The sequence below is a fragment of the Melanerpes formicivorus genome, unplaced genomic scaffold, assembly GCF_026170545.1.
Source record: "Melanerpes formicivorus ecotype bairdi unplaced genomic scaffold, bMelFor1.0.p_v2 SCAF_29, whole genome shotgun sequence".
Classification (NCBI taxonomy): domain Eukaryota; kingdom Metazoa; phylum Chordata; class Aves; order Piciformes; family Picidae; genus Melanerpes; species Melanerpes formicivorus.
The window spans coordinates 2,550,701-2,569,924 of record NW_027142381.1 but is presented as its reverse complement, the minus strand read 5'-3'; the positions used below and the strand labels follow the sequence as shown (position 1 = coordinate 2,569,924).

Here is a 19,224-nt window from a genome sequence, read left to right as displayed (position 1 = left end):
AGCTGGGTGATATTCTGACACATACCCATTTCTGGTTTTCAGGGAAAGAAGATTGGAATATCAGGATCACAAGGCTAAGAAAGGAAGTAGAAGAGATATACAATACAAAGTTTGGTAAGTTAAATGTGCAATGAACTGCTTTGTAATGCTGCTGCATTTTAAAACTCACCTGTGAAAAACAGGTTTGCATTTTAATGTGCTTAAACATTGGAAGCCTACTGGGACAGTTATGGAAATCTTGACTCCTCTCACCTAATTTTTACTGACTTTTCCACATAACTGACACAAATGACTTTATAAAAACATCCTAGGTCATATTTTTTCCAGTTTTGTGACAAGAGATGATGGTATGTGCCCAAAAAGATGTGCATCGTTTTTTGGTGAAAAAAAGTGCTCAGAAGAAAATATTACCCAGTGCAGGTTTAGATGGTTCTTAGATTTGTAGAATGGTTTGGGTTGGAAGGGACCCTAAACATCATGCCTCTGCCATGGGCAGGGACACCTTCCACTAGACCAGGTTGCTCAAGGTCCAACCTGGCCTTGAACTTCCATGGAGGGGGCATCCACAACCACCCTGGGCAACCTGTTCCAGGGTCTCACCAACCTCACTGGAAAGAATTTCTTCCTAATCTCCAGTCTAAATCTGCCCTCCTCAAGCTTCAATCTATTCCCTTTTGTCTTATCACTACAAGCCCTTGTAAAATGTCCCTTCCCAGCTTTGTTTTACACCCCCTTCACATATTGGAAGGCTGCTGTAAAATCTCCCCAGAGCCTTCTTTTCTCTAAGCTGAACAAGCCCAGCTCCCTCAGCTTGTCTGCACAGGGGAGGTGCTCCAGCCCTCTGATGATCCTCATGGCCTCTTCTGGACTTGCTCCATGTCCCTCTTACTCTGGAGGCACCAGAACTGGACACAGTACTCCAGGTGGGGTCTCACTAGAGCAGAGCAAAGGGGTGGAATCCCCTCCCTGTTCTGCTGCTCTCACTGCTTGTGATGCAGCTCAGCGTACTCTTACCTTCTGGGCTGCCAGTGACCATCGCTGGTTCATACAGAATTTTTCGTCAGCTGACACCCCCAATTCCTTCTCCTCAAGACTGCTCTTGAGCCACTCTTCACCCAGCCTGGCTTTGTGCTTTGTTATCTCTAACAAGATTGACCAATCCTCATTTGCACTTACTCCACAGAAAATAATGGACAATCTGTTTAAATATTTCTCTTGGGTTCATAGAATCACAGAATCAATAAGGTTGAAAAAGACCTCACAGATCATCAAGTCCAACCTATCACCCAGCACCTCATGACTAACTAAACCATGGCTCCAAGTGCCACATCCAATCCCCTGTTGAACACTTCCAGGGATGGTGACCACCACCTCCCTGGGCAGCACATTCCAATGGCTAACAACTCTCTCTGTGAAGAACTTTCTCCTCACTTCAAGCCTAAACTTCCCCTGGCACAGCCTAAGACTGTGTCCTCTTGTTCTGGTGCTGGTTGCCTGGGAGAGGAGACCAACCCCCTCCTGTCTACAGCCTCCCTTCAGGTAGTTGTTGTTTGCTGATCTTTGAGTAACAGAACTTCTGTAAGCCATGCTTCTTAAACTCACTTGAGATGCAACCTCCTGCATTTGAGTGTGTAAACTGTCATTGAATCTTTATTTTCAGGCCAAGCTCTGGGGCTTTCAGAGGCAGTGAAGGTTCCCTATCCTGTATTTGAAGCAAATTCTGAACACTTGTACGTTGAAGGCTTGCCAGATGGAATCCCCTTCCGGAGTCCCACGTGGTTTGGAATTCCACGCCTGGAGAAAATTATCCGTGGGAAGTGCAAAATCAAATTTGTTGTAAAGAAGTATGTTTGTAACTCAGTTATCCAAGATTTTCTTCACTCCCTTCCTTTTCTTCCCTTTAGGCTTCAAATGCTGACTAAACTCTGTTTCCTGAAAACAAAAAAAACCAGAGCATTTTGCATGTATGGTTTACCTCATGAAAGAATCATAGAATCGTTTGGGTTGGAAGAGACCTCTAAGGTCATCCCGTCCAACCTTCAACCCAACACCACCATGGCCATTAAACCATGTCCCAAAGTGCCATGGCCACAGCTTTCTGGAACACTTCCAGGGCTGGTAACTCCACCTCCCTTATATCCCTCCCTCAGTGAATTCCTATAGATATATAACTTGTGTGTTTCAAGCAGTAAGGATCATGGAGGGGAAAAAAATCACTTTGTACCTGGGAAAGCTTTTCCTGCCTTTTTTCTTCTCATTTTTCCCCCTTCTTTCTATTTTTGCCCAAAATAAACCCAGCAAAAAAAAACCCAAGAAACTGAGGAGGAAATGTAGCTTTTTATTTCCTAACTTTTGGTGTCTATGGTAGATGGGGAGTCACCCATTTTTCAAGCAGAGTTCTTTTGTAGAGCTGATGTTATGCAACTCTGAACCTCAATTCCAAGGAATCTGTACCATTTTGGCTGTATTGTTTCCCTGTGATTGACTGATTTGTCTTCTGTTTGACTTTTTTAGGCCTGAGCTTGTCATTTCCTGTTTGCCTCCAGGACTAGCTAGTAAAATAAACATTGAAGGTAAACAGTTCAGTATTATTTGCTGCCATCAATTCATAGAATCATGGAATGGCTCAGGTTGGAAGGGATCTCAGAGTAGAATAGAATAGACCAGACCAGACCAGACCAGACCAGGTTGGAAGAGACCTTCAAGATCATCGCGTCCAACCCATCAACCAATCCAACCCACCTAAACAACTAAACCATGGCACCAAGCACCCCATCAAGTCCATCCACTCCACCCTCCCTGCCATGGGTAGGGACACCTCTCAGCTAGAGTTGGCTTCTCAAGGCCTCATCCAACCTGGCCTTGAACATCCCCAGGGAGGAGGCAGCCACAGCCTCCCTGGGCAGCCTATTCCAGAGTCTCACCACCCTCATCCTGGTGAACCTCTTCCTAAGGTCAAATCTAACCCTACTCTCCCTCAGCTTCAAGCCATTCCCACTTGTCCTATTGCCAGACACCGTTATCAAAAGTCCCTCTCCAGCCTTCCCTTCAGATTCTGGAAGGCAGCTCTGAGGTCCCCCCAGCTTCCTTAGCAGATTGAGAGACCCTTGTGGTTGAAAAAATACAAGTTTTGCAAAAGGCATTGCTTAAGATGATCTTGTATGAGTAGCCTCTAAATCTGCTGTTTGCAGATGCTACTCAGAATAGGCATTTGTCTAATTACTTCTTTTTTGTTTGTTTGTTTAAGACTATTCCAATCCAGAAATCAAAATTTACCCAAATTGAACTTTTACTTTGCTCTCAATGGGTTCAACCGTGTTTAACTCAGAGGTGAATAACAATGATAGTTTGTAAGAAGAACAAGCTTTTGTCTGCTTAAAAAAAATCAGAAGTTAATGATTTTGTGATTTAGATGATGGAAAAAAATACCCAAGCTGCCCTTGCCACTTTGAAACAATGAAGTCTTCTGTTCTGAATTGGTGAAGTGAAAAATGAAGTGGGATCCCTGCCTTTTTCAGGAGTGCTAAGGCTACTTGTTGAGGCTGTGAGTGTGGCCTTACTGTTCAGATTTTGCTTAGCACAGGCAGAAGTGATTCTTCAGTCTGTTGGGATACAGCTGTGCAGGATATACATCGTACAGGGTTTGTTCATCACATGTTGTGGTATCTTGACTTCCAGCAGTGCATCTGAAGAATTCAGAAGCGAGTCCGAAGGGGCCAGGAGCGAGTCCGAAGGGGTCAGAAGTGGGTCCGAAGGGGTCACAGTTGAGTCCAAAGGGGTCACAAGCAAGTTCAAAGAGTTCAGAAGCAAGTCCAAGTTCAGAAATGAGCCCAAGGAACTCAGAAAGCTCACAAAGTCCTGCAAGCAATTCAAAAGTCGCAGAGATTGAAGTCACTGTTGAAGACGGTATGGAATAAATATCATTAAATATCCCTTCTAATTCTGTTCTATTCTTCTGATGTTTTCAGTTCTTCTCAGTTTTCATGGCCTGTAATTAACAGATGCATCTCATGTAGCAAAGTCAGCTCAGTTTCAGAGCTGTTTAATACAGTTTAATTTAGGAAGAGTTTTACTTTTTCATTTCTGAGTAATACTGGCTTCTCTGCAGATGATGGCTCTGTGAAGTGTTCGAGTTTGACAGCTTGCTGGGGCCTTTTATTTTGCTTGCTTGGGCCTATGCCAGGAAGAGATGTGGAAACTGACGTAGGCCTGAGCAGAGAAATGGCAGACACATTCACTTTTATCAAATGCTTAAATACAGCCCTAGAAGAACTTCTTCAGGGCTTCTTGTGTTGTGTTTTTTATCCTGTTCTTGAGTGAGAAGTTTTCTTCAGCAAGCAAGGCTGATGCATTGTTGTTTTCATATAGTGGCTTGCTTCTGCTCTCTGCATTTGTTTATGTGATGTCTTTTTACAGGTCCTAGTACACCAGAAAAGTCAGATGATCAAAACAACTCTTCAACCAATGGGTCCCTCGCAGGTTTAAATCAACAAGGCAAAGATTTTTCTTTTGGTAAGTGTTGTGGGAATTAACACACATGCCCATACTGAAAATTGTGGTGATTGCATATCAGGGATGTTTTGGGTGTATGGAGAATGCTGTAAAAATGCAGCACAGGTCCATTAGATCTGATGAATCTGTGTTCAAAATCAGTGCCTTCAGACCTTTGCTGTCTGTTGCTTGACCGTGCTGAAGAGCCGTGAAGGCTTGCTTGGTGCACAGTACCAGCAGAGTGCACAGACCCAGCTGAGATCTGGTATTGTGCATAAGCTTAATAAGCACTCCACAGAGGTGCAGGACTGAGCATCACTGTGCAGAGACACCCCAGTGCTGTGTAGAGATACCCCAGTGGTGTACAGCAACCAGGAAGGATTTGAGATAGCTTTACTAAGGCAAGATCCAAGCTGTTACAGACATCTCCAGTTCTGGAAAATCAATGAAAGAAAAGCCAGACAAGACTGGAGGCCATGTAGTGACATTTATGAGCATTGGGCCAGAGCTTTGTAGCCAAAGAGGACCAAACCTGTATGTGCAGTGCTTGAGCACAGAAATCTTTGCATGGAAAATAGGATCCATTTGCAACCCAGGTAGATTGCTGATAGTCAAGTGAGGTGAATGACTGCATTCAGAGTAACTGAGCAGCTCCTCAGGAAACCTTTTTGTTCTGCATTCTTACATTCTGAATGTATTTGTTTATATAGGAATCTGTTATTATTTGCTTTATTGTATCTGTCCCCCATGCTTTCATTCTGGCCATATGGTCATAAAGTGTAAAACACAGGAGTGCTTTCCTCCTACTGGGCCACTTTAGCATGAATGTAAGATACTAATCTTGTGTGACTGCTCTTTTTTGGCTTGGGCACTACTTGTATTCAGAGTTATCTACAGTTTTCTTGGACTTGCTTGTTATTGTTAGACCTCAGCTTTGTTTTAAAAGTAGTCTGCAACTTCTTTAAACTTTTGAGTGAGTTGTTAGCTTTATAGACCAGCTGTGGACCAATGGCTGCAGCCACAGGTAAACTGGTTTAGGAATTGCTGCTGATTGCTGTCAGAAACTAGGTGTCTAGCTGGAAGGACTTTTAACCTCACCCACTGAAGTTGAAGCTTTGGTGCTCTCAAGAGGGAGGTTTTATGTTTCAGGGCTGTGTCACTGAACATATGAAGAAATTCCTGCCACTCTTTCTGGGTGCTGGTTCAGATGAGTAAAGTTTATGTTGTCTGATACAGTAAATTTGGATCACTCCTGGATGAATTCCAGTTTTATTCTCCTTTGCTTTATCTAGTAGCAGCGTCTTCAGAGCTTTAGGAAGATAAGAATTCATATGGCTGTGAATGGTTTAGATGGCAGCAGAATGTTTTGGTGCAGTTTGCAGAAAGAAAGCCATTTTGCAGATTTTTCTGTCAGAGTAAATTGGTTATCAAGCATAATTAATTATTAATCATTTATTAAGATAGTCTTCCAGGCCAGATTCACTGTGTGAGTGTTGATTTAATTATTCTCATTTCCTCCTGGCAGACTCATGGAATTCCAGAATTAATGACTTAAAGCAGAAAGTTGACCAAGTTTTCAGTGAAAAGTGTGGTAAGTTGATTGTTTCTTTTTCCCTGAGATGTCTTCTTAGGAACACGCAGTTAGGCCTATGAGAGATAAGGTCAAAACTGTATTCCAAAGGCCCTGCAGTCCTTGTGTCCTCGAGGCAATTTCTCTTCAGAGTTCCTTCTCATGTAGGCTGCTTTCAATTCTGTGACACATTTCCACAAGTTAGTTAGTTTGGGTTTGGAAATGAAGAAGTTGTGGTCGGGTTACTACTTGTTGTGTGACCCAGAGACATAGTGATTCCACATCCTGGCACATTTGTTTCAGCTTTATTTACTCTCCTTACGAATGGGACTTTGTATGACTTCTGCTTCTGCATGGCTTGATATGCTGTGGGTGGTATCTGGAGAGGTATGTTCCATCCTTCTTCTAGATCAGGGTCTTTGGAAGCTAATGACTTTTGAGAGTAATGACAATTAGCTACTTGTATGAGTGCAGTGTTTGGAACAAGAGCACTAATCTCACCTGCCCTTGCTGCTGTTCTCTAGCAGAGACAGAATGCATTGCCTATAACAAAGTGGACTACAAACAGGATACTCCTTTGTGCAGAGCAAGCCAGTAGCGTGAGCTGGCTGAAAATTACTGATTTTCAGCTGCCAGTTGGGATCAGATTTAACTGCAACAGCGTGAGTTGTTTGAGACCCTGGATCAGATTTAACTGCAACAGAATGAGTTGTTTGAGACCATCTGTTAATTTTCTTCTGCCTACTCATAACTGTCACCAAAAAAGGCAAAGCCTGCTGGTTCCACCTAATCTAGTGTGTATGTGCCAGCTCTTATATACTATTTATACCTGAGGTTTTTCTTTTATTCAATAGAATCATAGAGTAGCTTAAAGAGACCTCAGAGAACATCTCCTTCAGCCTGCCTGTCATGGGCAGGGATACCTCTCAACTAATCTTGTTGCTCAAGGCCTCATCCAGCCTGGCCTTAAACACCACCAGGGAGGAGGCATCCACAGCCTCCCTGGGCAACCTATTCCAGAGTCTCACCACCCTCATGCTGAAAAACTTGTTCCTAAGATCAATCTAAACCTCCCTCAGCTTCAAACCATTCCCCCTTGTCCTGTTGCTAGACATGTTTATGAAAAGTCTCTCTCTGGCTTTCCTGTAGGATGCCTTCAGGTATTGGAAGGCAGCTATAAGGTCCCCCTGGAATCTTCTTTTCTCTAGGCTGAACAACCTCAGCTCCCTCAGCCTATCCCCACAGCAGAGGTGCTCCAGCCCTTGGATCATCTTTGTGGCCCTCCTCTGAACTAGTTCCAACAGCTCTGTGTCTTTCTTATGTTGGGAACACCAGAACTAGAGGCAGCATTGAAGGTGGGGGTCTCACAAGAGCAAAGTAAAGGGGCAGAATCACCACTCTTGGCCTGCTGGCTACACTCCAGCCTCAGATGCAGCCTAGGTTATGATGTGTTGCCCATCTGTGCAGCAGTTTTAGGCTATGCCTTTAAAAGTTAGCTGCAGATTCTCGAGAAGAGTGAAGAAGTATAAACAAATCCACAGCTGGGTGTAAAAAGGAAAACAAGAGATAATTCTAAATGAATTTCATTGGGCAGATGTGTGGAAGGGGACCCATAGCAGTCTTGTTTCCCACATTCATTCCTTTCCCTTTCTTCTGGCTGCCTGGCTGCTTTGCTGGAAAGGATCTTATCTAATGACCTTGAGATAAGAATAGAATAGAATAGACCAGATGAGTTTGGAGAAGACCTCTGAGTCCAACCTATCATCCAACACCATCTAATCAACTAAACCATGGCACCAAGTGCCCCATTCAGTCTCCTCTTAAACACCTCCAGTGATGGTGACTCCACCACCTCCCTGGGCAGCACATTCCAATGGCCAATCTCTCTTTCTGTCAACAACTTCTTCTTAACCTCCAGCCTAAACCTCCCCTGGTGCAGCTTGAGACTGTGTCCCCTTGTTCTGGTGCTGGCTGCCTGGGAGAAGAGACCAACCCCCACCTGGCTACAGCCTCCCTTCAGGTAGTTGTAGACAGCAAGAAGGTCTCCCCTGAGCCTCCTCTTCTCCAGACTAAGCAACCCCAGCTCCCTCAGCCTCTCCTCATAGGGCTTGTGGTCCAAACTCCTCAAAAGATTTGTTGCACTTGCCTGGACACCTTCCAGCAAGTCAACATCTTTCTAAACTGAGGGGCCCAGAACTGGACACAGGACTCAAGGTGTGGCCTAACCAGTGCTGCGTACAGGGCAGAATGACTTCCCAGTTCTGGCTGGCCACACTATTTCTGATGCAGGCCAGGATGCCATTGGCCTTCTTGGCCACCTGGGCACACTGCTGGCTCATGTTCAGCCAGCTATCAACCAGTTCCCCTGGTCCCTTTTTGTAAATACCGTAAAATAAAGCTAGTGTAATATTGTAAATGCTGTGTATTTGTCCACATCCATTGCACTCCCTTGTAGAGTGTAGTTTAGCCTCCAGTTGCTTTTTCCCGACTGAGTGAGCTGAGGTTTTGTTGGTGCTGGTGGGCCAAACTGTGGCAGTCTGGCAGCTCATGTGCTCCTTTGCATTTCAGCTGAAGCCCTGGGGGTGCGTGGGCCGGTGAAGGTGCCCTATGGGTTGTTTGAATCCCACCCAGACGTCTTCTCCGTGGAAGGACTCCCCGACGGAGTGCCATTCCGACGGCCTTCTACCTTTGGGATTCCAAGACTAGAGAAGATCCTGAGAAGCAAATCCAAGATCAAATTCATTATTAAAAAGTAAGGCTCTCCTGTGTTCTTGGCAATCTGTTCTATGAGAGTTTAAATACAGACCAAAAAATGAGACAGTGTTGCCAGATTGCTGAAGTCCTCTGTAAAATACACGCTGAGATAGCATTAGTAAGCGAGGAGATGCTCAGAAAGCTCTTGAAGAGGTGGAGCAAGGTACAGCAATCTCTTTGTTCTGAACTGACAATCAAAAGTTGTAGTGGTTTGAGCCTTAACTGAGAGTTAAAAGCTCAAATGGGGAAAAGGCTGAGAATCTCTTCCCCACTCCCCCCCCACCACCTCCTCCCTCCAAACAGGGAGAGGGAAAAAAAAAAGGGTAAGGAGCAAATCCACTAAACAACAATCTGGAGTCAGCTTGGAAGTAGAGAGGCAAATAATTTTTCTTCAAATTATATATATATGACAATAACAGGGAAAAAAAAAAGGTTCACAAGGGCAAGGAACAAGAATGGATGGGAGGGGAACAGAAAAGAATAATACAAAACCAGTCTTTCTCTGAGGAGGTGCGGAGGCAGCAGGGAAAAGGATCAGGTCCAGCCATGTAGCTGAGGAGCAGGAGGGCAGCTGCAGTAGCTCTCATCCAGCAGAGGCAGGAGCCAAAAAGAACCAACAGCTATGATGTCCTGCCTTTTATACCCTAGCTGGGCAGGGAGGGGGGAGTGGAACAGACTGAGCTTTCCCAGGGGAAACGCCCTGCAGGGAGGGTAGAGTACCCGCAAGCCCTCCACCCTGCTTTGTTCTTTTGTTTGCAGAAAAAGGTGTTAACCCACCACACAGCCCTTTTGGGGGAAAGAGCAAGCCTCATTTCTTAGCCCTTTTCAGTTATCTCGGGATTGGTTTAGTGTCTGCTGCACAGACTCCTTTTGGGCTACTCATAAATCTTGTTGGCAGATGAAAAGTGGAGACTCATCTGTTGGGGGTTGCAAGAATTTGTCTGTTCTGGAATAGGCTTAGATACCCACTTGCCAACTGCAGAAACAGTGGCAAAGAGGAGTTATGGAATCTTTCAGCCACTTCATTCCTGGCTGTCTATTTAGCTGAGAGGCTATCACTGACTTCCTGTCTTTAATAAATTCAATTCCTTTCATTGATTGAATTTTTCTTCAGCGGTGTTGAATGGAATGTTATTATTTTACATGAAATCTTCAATCTGTTTGCAGGCCTGAGAAGTTTAAGGCAGCTATTAAGGAGCACACTGCTAGAGGCCCCCAAAGTGAGTTTTGTAACTGCTTAATGCTCTGGGTAACAATCTCCTGTAAGGATTAAATGCAGATTGGGAGATCTGTGTGGTGTTAACCAATTCCTGATAGATTCTTTCCACGTCGTGTCTGGTTTTGTTCATAGAATGGGAAAAGCACTTACCAGTGACAGTTTATCTTTAGCAAAGGACTATTACTAGTTTTAAAGACATTTACAATATTCATGCCTCTAATATACTCTTTACTATCCGTTATCAGATGTTGTAAGTAATGCCTGATCCACAGTCCGAGTCTAGAGATAAATTGTTTGCACTTAATCCCTAGGTCGTCTAAATGACAAGTGCTCCACAAATAGGAGTGCAGATAACCAGCAGACAATTGTCCCAGGCAGGTCTTGGATTATATGTTTTGGTTCATATAAATGTCTGTTATTATGGCCTGGCAAAACTCTGAGTTACCATAGAAACAATAAGGTTGGAAAAGACCTCAGAGATCATCAAGTCCAACCTGTCACCTAACACCTCATGACTACTAACCCATGGCTTCAAGTGCCACGTGCAATCCTTTTTTGAACGCCTCCAGGGATGGTGACTCCACCACCTCCCTGGGCAGCACATTCCAGTGGCCAATTACTCTTTCTGGGAAGAACTTTCTCCTCACCTCCAGCCTAAACTTCCCCTGCCACAGCTTGAGACTGTGTCTTGTTCTGGTGCTGGTTGCCTGGTAGAAGAGAGCAAACTCCTCCTGTCTACAAGCTCCCTTCAGGTAGTTGTAGACAGCAATAAGGTCTCCCCTGAGCCTCCTCTCTTCCAGGCTAAACAATCCCATCTCCCTCAGCCTCTCTTTGTAGGGGTTGTGCTCGAGGCTTCTCCCCAGCCTTGTTGCCCTTCTCTGGATACATTCAAGAGTCTCAAGGTCCCTGTTAAATTGAGGGGCCCAGAACTGGACACAGGACTCAAGGTGTGGCCTAACCAGTGCTGAGTAGAGGGGCAGAATGACCTCCCTGCTCCTGCTGGCCACACTCTTTCTGATGCAGGCCATACTTGCACTGTGCTAGTTTGTGCCACTGGGCAGTGAGGCCCACATCTGTCAGTGAGGGATTTCTGTTGTGAATGGCTCAGTGCGCACTAATAAATTCACTGCAAGGGCTACGATTCTTGTGTTAATAAAAGTGCTAAAATACATGTTCCACACACACTTTGGGTGGGGTTTTGATGTTGGTTTTGTGGGATTGTTTTTCTTCTATTCTTAATCTTCTTTGTAGAAAAGCAGCTAGGTGAAGATTAACATTCTCTACCTCTTTCTCCCCTTGAAATGCAAAGACAGAGTGTTTTAAACAGCTCTTAGAGGAAGCTGCTTGTGAAAATGGAACAGGGTCTGCTATTACTGTCTTTACCTGTGTTACTGTGCTGGTATTTATCTATAGAACAGTCAAGATTCTGGGCCCTCTACAAATGTTTTTTTTGCAGAAATTTTTGTAATTACAGGAAAAAGAACTTCATCTGGTGCAGCAAACACAGCAAGCACCACCACAAACAGAGTGGTGAGCAAAACTGATCCTTCTGAAGATTTGAACATCATTGAAGTAACTCTGTCGGGTGTGTATGCCGCTTGGTTTCATGTCTTACTTGTGCTTTATGTTCTCCATAACATGTGTTTAGTCCAGTGAAGCTTTTGCTCCTGCTGCTTCACTGTGCATTACAAGCACAGTCAACAAAGAGCACAACTTAGCATTCTAGTTTTGCTGAAGATGTTAACTGTTTCATAGGACTCCTGAATTCAGCACTGTCTCTAGAATATTCTTGGTCCAGCCCCTAGCTAAGAGGCATCCATGTTTTTCCCTGTATGCTCATGCAATAAATTAAATACTGGTTTGAAGTTTTCTTGACAATTTCAAGAGATAAGTACTTGGACTGAACTGAATAACCATGCAGGTCCACCTGCCTTGTCTTGACACTGGTGACTGTTTTCTCAGGCATGTGTTACAGAAGCATAGAATCAATAAGGTTGGAAAAGACCTCAAAGATCATCAAGTCCAACCTGTCACCCAACACCTCATGACTACTAAACCATGGCTTCAAGTGCCACATCCAATCCTGTTTTGAACACCTCCAGGGATAGGGACTCCACCACCTCCCTGGGTAGCACATTCCAAAGGCCAATCTCTCTTTCCATGAAGAACTTCTTCCTAACATCCAGCCTAAACCTCCTCTGGCACAGCTTGAGACTGTGTCCTCTTGTTCTGGTGCTGGTTGCCTGGAAGAAGAGATCAGCCCCCACCTGGCTACAACCTCCCTTCAGGGAGTTGGAGAGAGCAAGAAGGTCTCCCCTGAGCCTTCTCTTCTCCAGGCTAAGCAACCCCAGCTCCCTCAGCCTCTCCTCACAGGGCTGTGCTCCAAACCCCTCCCCAGCTTTGTTGCCCTTCTCTGGACACATTCCAGCAAGTCAACCTCCTTCCTAACCTGAGGGGCCCAGAACTGGACACAGGACTCAAGGTGTGGCCTAACCAGTGCTGAGCACAGGGGCAGAATGACCTCCCTGCTCCTGCTGGCCACGCTGTTCCTGATGCAGGCCAGGAAGCCGGTGGCCTTTTTGGCCACCTCTCCAGCAGATCCCTGTCCCTCTTAAAGGTTTAGGAGGGGGGGAAAAGCCAACCTTGTGTGATCCTGATGCTATTGCCATCATTTCTTGCAGATGATGAAAGCGAGCGGCTGCGGAAGGCAGAGCGAGCCAGACACTTGCGAGAGGAAGTCAACGACCTTTTCAGCCGGAAATTTGGTAATTGCTTCTTGCCCCCCATTCTCCCCCTAGGTGTGAATGCAGTTAATAGTGTTCATACATCAAAGTTGCTGTGAATGATCTGTGCAGCTGTGAAAATAGCACCTGGGAGAGTGGTGCATGAATGGTGAGCTTTGGCTTCGAAAAAGAATCTTGCGTAAGTGGTGCGGGAGGCTTGGTGTTTGAAACAGTCCTCAGAGAATACAGACTCACAGCTTGCATCGACTTGGAAGGGACCCTCAAAGGTCATCTGCAGTGAGCAGGGACACCTCCAACCAGGTCAGGCTGCCCAGGGCCACGTCCAGTTTGATCTTGAATGTCTTCAACCACATCCCTGGGCAACCTGTTCCATCCAATCTTTGTGTTCCCTCTCCACTTCCCTTTTTCCTCTCTGTAAACATGGGTGAAGTATTTATTTCTGGCAATCCATGATTCTTCTTAGGCTTACATAATCCTGACCTGGGACTAGAGTAATCTAAACAAATGAAGCTTCACTTCTTGCTGTATGCAGTTCTCTGGTTTGGTTTTGTATTTGCACTGTGCAGCAACCTGAGTTTACCTGAAACTCCTTCACTAGTGCTGTGTTGAATTGCTTTTTGTGGCCTTGCAGGAAACTCATTGTTTTACTCAATGGAGCCATTTCCTTAGATATCCTGTCCTGTATCTTTTTAAGTAAAACCTGAGCTTGGGTTCTTTGTGTTGAGCTGTCAGAGCTGGAGGTTTAACTACCAGTCATGTAGCAGCGTTTGTGAGTGCAATCCAAAGCGTCTGCCCTGCGATGGTTTCATTGTCCAGTGAATTTCTGTGGTTTCAGGTCTAGTAGAAAGCTTGGGTTTGCATTTAGTTTCTTAACCATCTGAGGATTTTCAATATAATCCTCAATATGTACCCAAATACCTGAAGGGTGGCTGTCAGGGTGATGGGGGTTGGTCTCTTCTCCCAGGCAACCAGCACCAGAACAGGAGGACACAGTTTCGAGCTGTGTCAGGGGAGGTTTGGTAGGATGTTAGGAAGTTCTTCACAGAAAGATAGATTGGCCATTGGAATGGGCTGCCCGGGGAGGTGGTGGGGTCACCATCACTGGAGGTGCTTAGGAACAGGCTGGATGGGGTGCTTGGTGCCATGGTTTAGTTGATCAGATGGTGTTGGGTGATAGGTTGGACTCGATCATCTCAAAGGTCTTTTCCAACTTGGTCTATCCTATCCTATCCTATCCTATCCTATCCTATCCTATCCTATCCTATCCTATCCTATCCTATCCTATCCTATCCTATCCTATTCTTTCCTATTCCCATTCTATTCTATGATAACCAGTGGTAGGATGAGGGGCTATGGTCTTAATCACAGCAAATTCCATCTCAACATGAGAAAAACACTTTTAGCATGAAGGTGACAGGGGAATTGCTACAGAGAGGTTGTGGAGTCTCCTCTAGAGATCTTCAAAACCTGCCTGGATGCATTCCTGTGTGACCTGCCCTATGTGGTCCTGCTTTGCAGGGAGCTTAGACTCAATCTCTGGAGGTCCCTTCCAACTCCTAGCGTTCTGTGATTCTCTGTAGACTTCAAAATTAACTTGCCCTCTCTCTCCCTTAGCTGAAGCCATCGGTGTGGATTCTATGAAAGTCCCCTACAGGAAAATCACTAACTACCCTGGCTGTGTGGTGGTGGAAGGGCTGCCTCCTGGTGTGGAATTTAAAGCTCCCAGTTACCTGGAAATGAGCTCAATGAGGAAGATTTTGGAATCACCAGAATCGATCAAGTTCACTATCGTTCGGTACGTAGCTGCCCTCGGTGAGGTTGTGCAGGTGCTGTACAGTGAAGTTTGAAAGAACAGAAGCTTGCAGGGCACTTTTAAATAGTGCAATAGCAATGTACCAGGTCAAGTGAAGCCCAGGGGTTCATGGCATGAATGAAGAGGGTACCTCTTTGGAGGACATGCCCCATTTAGTGTGCCCAAGGGCATGTTACAGCAAGCTGTCTTTTAAGCTGAAATCTATTCATGTTATATACCAGAGTCCTGAAGGGTTGTGGGCCTTGCTCACTCATTTCTAAGATCAAATATTAAGACAAGGTCAGAGCTTGTTGACTCTTTGTGACTTTTGTGGTAATATTAGCATTCATATTGGTTAAATACTTAGAATCATAGAATCAGTAAGGCTGGAAAAGACCTCAAAGATCATCAAGTCCAATCTCTCACCCAACACCTCATGACTGCTAGACCATGGCACCAAGTGCCACATCCAATCTCTTTTATAATACCTCCAGGGATGGTGAGTCCACCACCTCCCTGGGCAGCACATTTCAATGGCCAACAACTCTTTCTGGGAAGAACTTTCTAAGCTCTTTGATAAATGTTTTTTTTTCCCCCCTTCAAAATGACTTTTTTTGTTTACAATATTGAAGACCACAATATTGTCCCCTTACAACACGAGAGAAGTTTATTTGTATGTGTGTATTTCCATACACACAGCTATGTACAAAACCTGCTTGCATGCCTGAAGCACAGTAGTTGAAAGTGGAATCATAGCAAGTAGAAGATCAGGAACTGAAAATAAGATGTTAGCAGTTTATACAACTTCTCAAATCATAGCTGGCTTCAGAGGAGTCTGGAAGCTGCAGGTTCTCTTCAGAGAGACAGAAATGTCTTGAATGTATTTTACTGGAGGGTCTGATTTGTCAACCCTGACTCATGTTGTGTTGTTCCAACTGAAAGGACTCTTGCTTGATATATTTAACTGAGGTCTGAAGAAGAGGTGACTCCCTTCTCAGTGGTGACCAAGGGAAGGATTTAGATCTTTCTGTGTATGTTGCTTTTCAGAATGCTAGCAAACAACCCATGGTGCCCAGGAGTTGCCATGGCAGCTCCTTCTGTTTACTTCCATTTCCTGTTTATTTTTGTTTTGCATGACTTCTGTTACCACAGGTTAGGTGAGGTTGTCTTGGGAGGGACATCTCAATGCAGTGCACTTTTGAATCAGTGAAATCTTCCTTTATTAAATGTATTCATTTTTTTCTGCAGGCCAATTCCAGGACTTGTGATTAACAATCGTAAGTATTTGTGAGCCACTGATGGCAAAGCCATTTTTGTGACCTACCCAGATTCATTTTCTCCATTTTTGGCTCAGTGGCAGAGGCTGCACAGTGGTTAAGTTCTCTGTCTAGCTCCTGTCTGTGTCGCTCTTGGTAAGACTTCTGAATCTGCAGCTGCAAGTAACTTGAGAGCACTGAGATAAACATCCAGAATGGCATCAGATTAGCATTAACTTTGACATGAAAATACAAGATACTGATTGTAGATTTTTTCAGCTGCAGAGTCCCAAAGAGGTCATAGAATCATAGAATCAATAAGGTTGGAAGAGACCTCAAAGATCATCAAGTCCAACCTGTCACCCAACACCTCATTGGCTACTAAACCATGGCACCAAGTGCCACATGCAATCCCCTCTTGAACACCTCCAGGGATGGTGACTCCACTACCTCCCTTGGCAGCACATTCCAATGGCTAACAACTCTCTCTGGGAAGAACTTTCTCCTCACCTCCAGTCTAAACTTCCCCTGGCACAGCTTAAGACTGTGTCCTCTTGTTTTGGTGCTGGTTGCCTGGGAGAAGAGACCAACCCCCTCCTGGCTACAACCTCCCTTCAGGTAGTTGTAGATGGCAAGAAGGTCTCCCCTGAGCCTCCTCTTCTCCAGGCTAAACAACCCCAGCTCCCTCAGCCTCTCCTCACAGGGCTGTGCTCAAGGCCTCTCCTGGACACATTCAAGTGTCTCAACATCCTTCTTAAACTGAGGAGCCCAGAACTGGACACAGGACTCAAGGTGTGGCCTAACCAGTGCTGAGCACAGGGCAGAATGACCTCCCTGCTCCTGCTGGCCACACTATTTCTGATACAGTCCAGGATGCCATTGACCCTCTCGGCCACCTGGACACACTGCTGGCTCATGTTCAGCCTACTATCAACCAGTACCCCTAGGTCTCTTTCTGCCTGGCTGCTCTCCAGCCACTCCGACCCCAGCCTGTAGCACTGCATGGGGTTATTTAGTACCCTGACTGAGTGACAGACTTACATGGCAGTGCTACATTTTAGGTTCAGGTGCATCACAGCAGAGGTAGCTAATTAAGAACTTTCTGGTAGCTGCACAGCTGTATTCCAGTGAAAAATTCTGTTTTCTGGAGAGTTTAGACAGGCAGAGTACAACTGCCTGGAAGGGGAATGGTTTTAAACTGAGGGAGAATAGGTTTAGACTGGATCTTAGGAAGAATTTCTTCAGGATGAGGGTGGTGAGACTCTGGAATAGGCTGCCTAGGGAAGTTGTGGCTGCCTCCTCTGTGGGGGTGTTCAAGGCCAAGCTGGATGAGGTCTTGAGAAGCCAACTCTAGTTGAGAGGCATCCCTGGCCATGGCTGGTTGGAGTAGATAATAAGAGCAATCCAGAGAGCTGACCTTCTTCCATCACTGGAGGAGCACACTGGCCACTGAAGATTAATTCATTATCCATGTATTAATTATGATCAAAATGATCTGATACTGATAGATACCAAGGTGAAGGATTGAAAGGCTCTGAGCTTACTGCTCTCTGAGCCTACTCTTCATAGCTAATGATACTTTCTCCTGAGGAAGAACAGGAGGGAACTTAAAAGGAAATGTTTGGTGCTTGCAGTTAAGATAGGGAGTGGTTTCTTTTCTCTCATCAAAAATACTGACAAGCAGCTCACACATGAATGTTGGTAACCTGCTCATGCAACAAGTTTCAGAGATTCAAGAAGTAAAAGTTGCCCTTGTGTTACATATGGGCCATTTTTATTGTGAAGTTAAACAGTGACCAGCATGTCTAATTTCAGAGCTTATGGAAAAAGCTGAAGAAGCAGAAGAAGCACCAGAAGTACCAGTGGCAGCAGCAGCACCAGTACCAGTACCAAAAGCAGAAGCAGTACCAGCACCAGCAGGTGAGCCAGCGTGGTGCATGTCCTTGCAGGAGGGTTAGGGTGTGGAGCTCTGGATCTTACTGGCAGATGATATTAGTAGTCATGTCCTGGGTCTGTAGTGCTCATGATGAGCCATTTTATTTTGAGAGATGGTGTGTGACAGTGACTTTTATAGCTATTAAATATTAATAAATTAATAGAAAGAGCCATTGCTTCCTTCAAGCTGTGTCATTGGCCTATCCCATGATTTGATTTTTGCAGATGATGAGTGAGCTGAGAAGAAGAATTAGAAGGGGGCAATATATAAAGGCAATTCAGAATCCAGTTATTAATGATCCCCACTCAAAAGGACGTGTGTGTCTGCACCAGATAGATGTTCAGCCAACTGCAGCTTGCCTGTGTAACATTTAAGAACCTAGAATGGGATCTTAATGGAATCTCTGCCCTCTGCACAGCTCTTTAACCCCTGCTAGACTGTCTAGACTGCACACACCTACCTTAGTCTGAATGCAGAACTTAGCTTTGTGCTATGGATAGCCCAAGTAAATGGAGTTGAGCAACTTCCTTTGGACTCAATATAGTGTCTGAATGTTCACAGACCTTTTGAAATGTCTGTCCCAAGTTGGTGCAATGTGGGAAAGACTTCTGCAATTGTCTGAACAAACTGTTAGTCAGAGAAGCTGGGAAACTAAGAGGGAGCATTCAGGAAACATTTTAAGAGTAAGGGACACCTCATGATAGAAATCATGACAAAGGAAACTACTGGCTCCTCTGTTCACATTTGGAGATGGTGGGAGGGGGGGAAAACAGCTGCTGATGCTTAGGGAGTTGCTGTAGCCTATCTGTCCTTACCTCACCTGCAGTGGCTTTCCCAGCACCTGCCCAGCCACAATCCTTCAACATGGGTAATGGAAAGGTGGTGGAGTCACCATCACTGGGAGGTGTTTAGGAAGAGACTGGATGGGGTGCTTGGTGCCATGGTTTAGTTGATTAGATGGTGTTGGGTGATAGGTTGGACTTGGTGATCTCAAAGGTCTCTTCCAACCTGGTTAATTCTACTCTGCTCTACTCTACTCTACTCTACTCTATTCTGCTCTACTCTATTCTACTCTATTCTGCTCTATTCTCTTCTACTCTATTCTGCTCTACTCTATTCTGCTCTACTCTACTCTATTCTACTCTACTCTACTCTACTCTATTTTACTCTACTCTACTCTACTCTACTCTACACTCTCCCCCAAGATACACATACCACTGAAGACAATACCAACCAGAAGTGTTAGAAGTGTTCTCTCTCTTCAAAACCTACAGTTTTATATGTGAGCAGCTTGAGTAAAGCTGTTTCACACTTGGTGTATCCTGTGCAAGTGCACATCGTGTTCTGCTGGGTCTCAGTGATATGTGTGCTGCAGTGAACCATACTTGGAAGAGTTTAGGTAGTGCAATGTAATGAATGTTTGGGTATTTTTTATGGTTTTGCTGCAGACTCTATAGAAAAG

The 19,224-nt window shown here is 44.9% G+C and overlaps 1 protein-coding gene across 15 annotated transcripts in view; it reads left to right on the top strand.

The window, feature by feature from the left end:
- The window catches only part of GTF2I (general transcription factor IIi), a 77,755-nt gene that overhangs the window by 52,792 nt on the left and 5,739 nt on the right, over nucleotides 1–19,224 (top strand). For 10 of the 15 annotated variants that reach the window (XM_068154454.1, XM_068154447.1, XM_068154448.1 and 7 more), the window contains exons 27-40: nucleotides 43–114; nucleotides 1,661–1,844; nucleotides 2,515–2,573; nucleotides 3,679–3,906; nucleotides 4,417–4,512; nucleotides 6,017–6,082; nucleotides 8,630–8,813; nucleotides 9,983–10,035; nucleotides 10,346–10,408; nucleotides 11,491–11,619; nucleotides 12,716–12,799; nucleotides 14,393–14,573; nucleotides 15,819–15,847; nucleotides 17,642–17,746. In XM_068154454.1, coding sequence (XP_068010555.1) covers nucleotides 43–114; nucleotides 1,661–1,844; nucleotides 2,515–2,573; nucleotides 3,679–3,906; nucleotides 4,417–4,512; nucleotides 6,017–6,082; nucleotides 8,630–8,813; nucleotides 9,983–10,035; nucleotides 10,346–10,408; nucleotides 11,491–11,619; nucleotides 12,716–12,799; nucleotides 14,393–14,573; nucleotides 15,819–15,847; nucleotides 17,642–17,746 — 1,533 coding nt within the window. Of the gene's footprint in view, nucleotides 1–42; nucleotides 115–1,660; nucleotides 1,845–2,514; nucleotides 2,574–3,678; nucleotides 3,907–4,416; nucleotides 4,513–6,016; nucleotides 6,083–8,629; nucleotides 8,814–9,982; nucleotides 10,036–10,345; nucleotides 10,409–11,490; nucleotides 11,620–12,715; nucleotides 12,800–14,392; nucleotides 14,574–15,818; nucleotides 15,848–17,641; nucleotides 17,747–19,224 lie in introns of those variants that run through there. The other 5 variants (XM_068154445.1, XM_068154453.1, XM_068154452.1 and 2 more) reach the window with 5 other exon arrangements.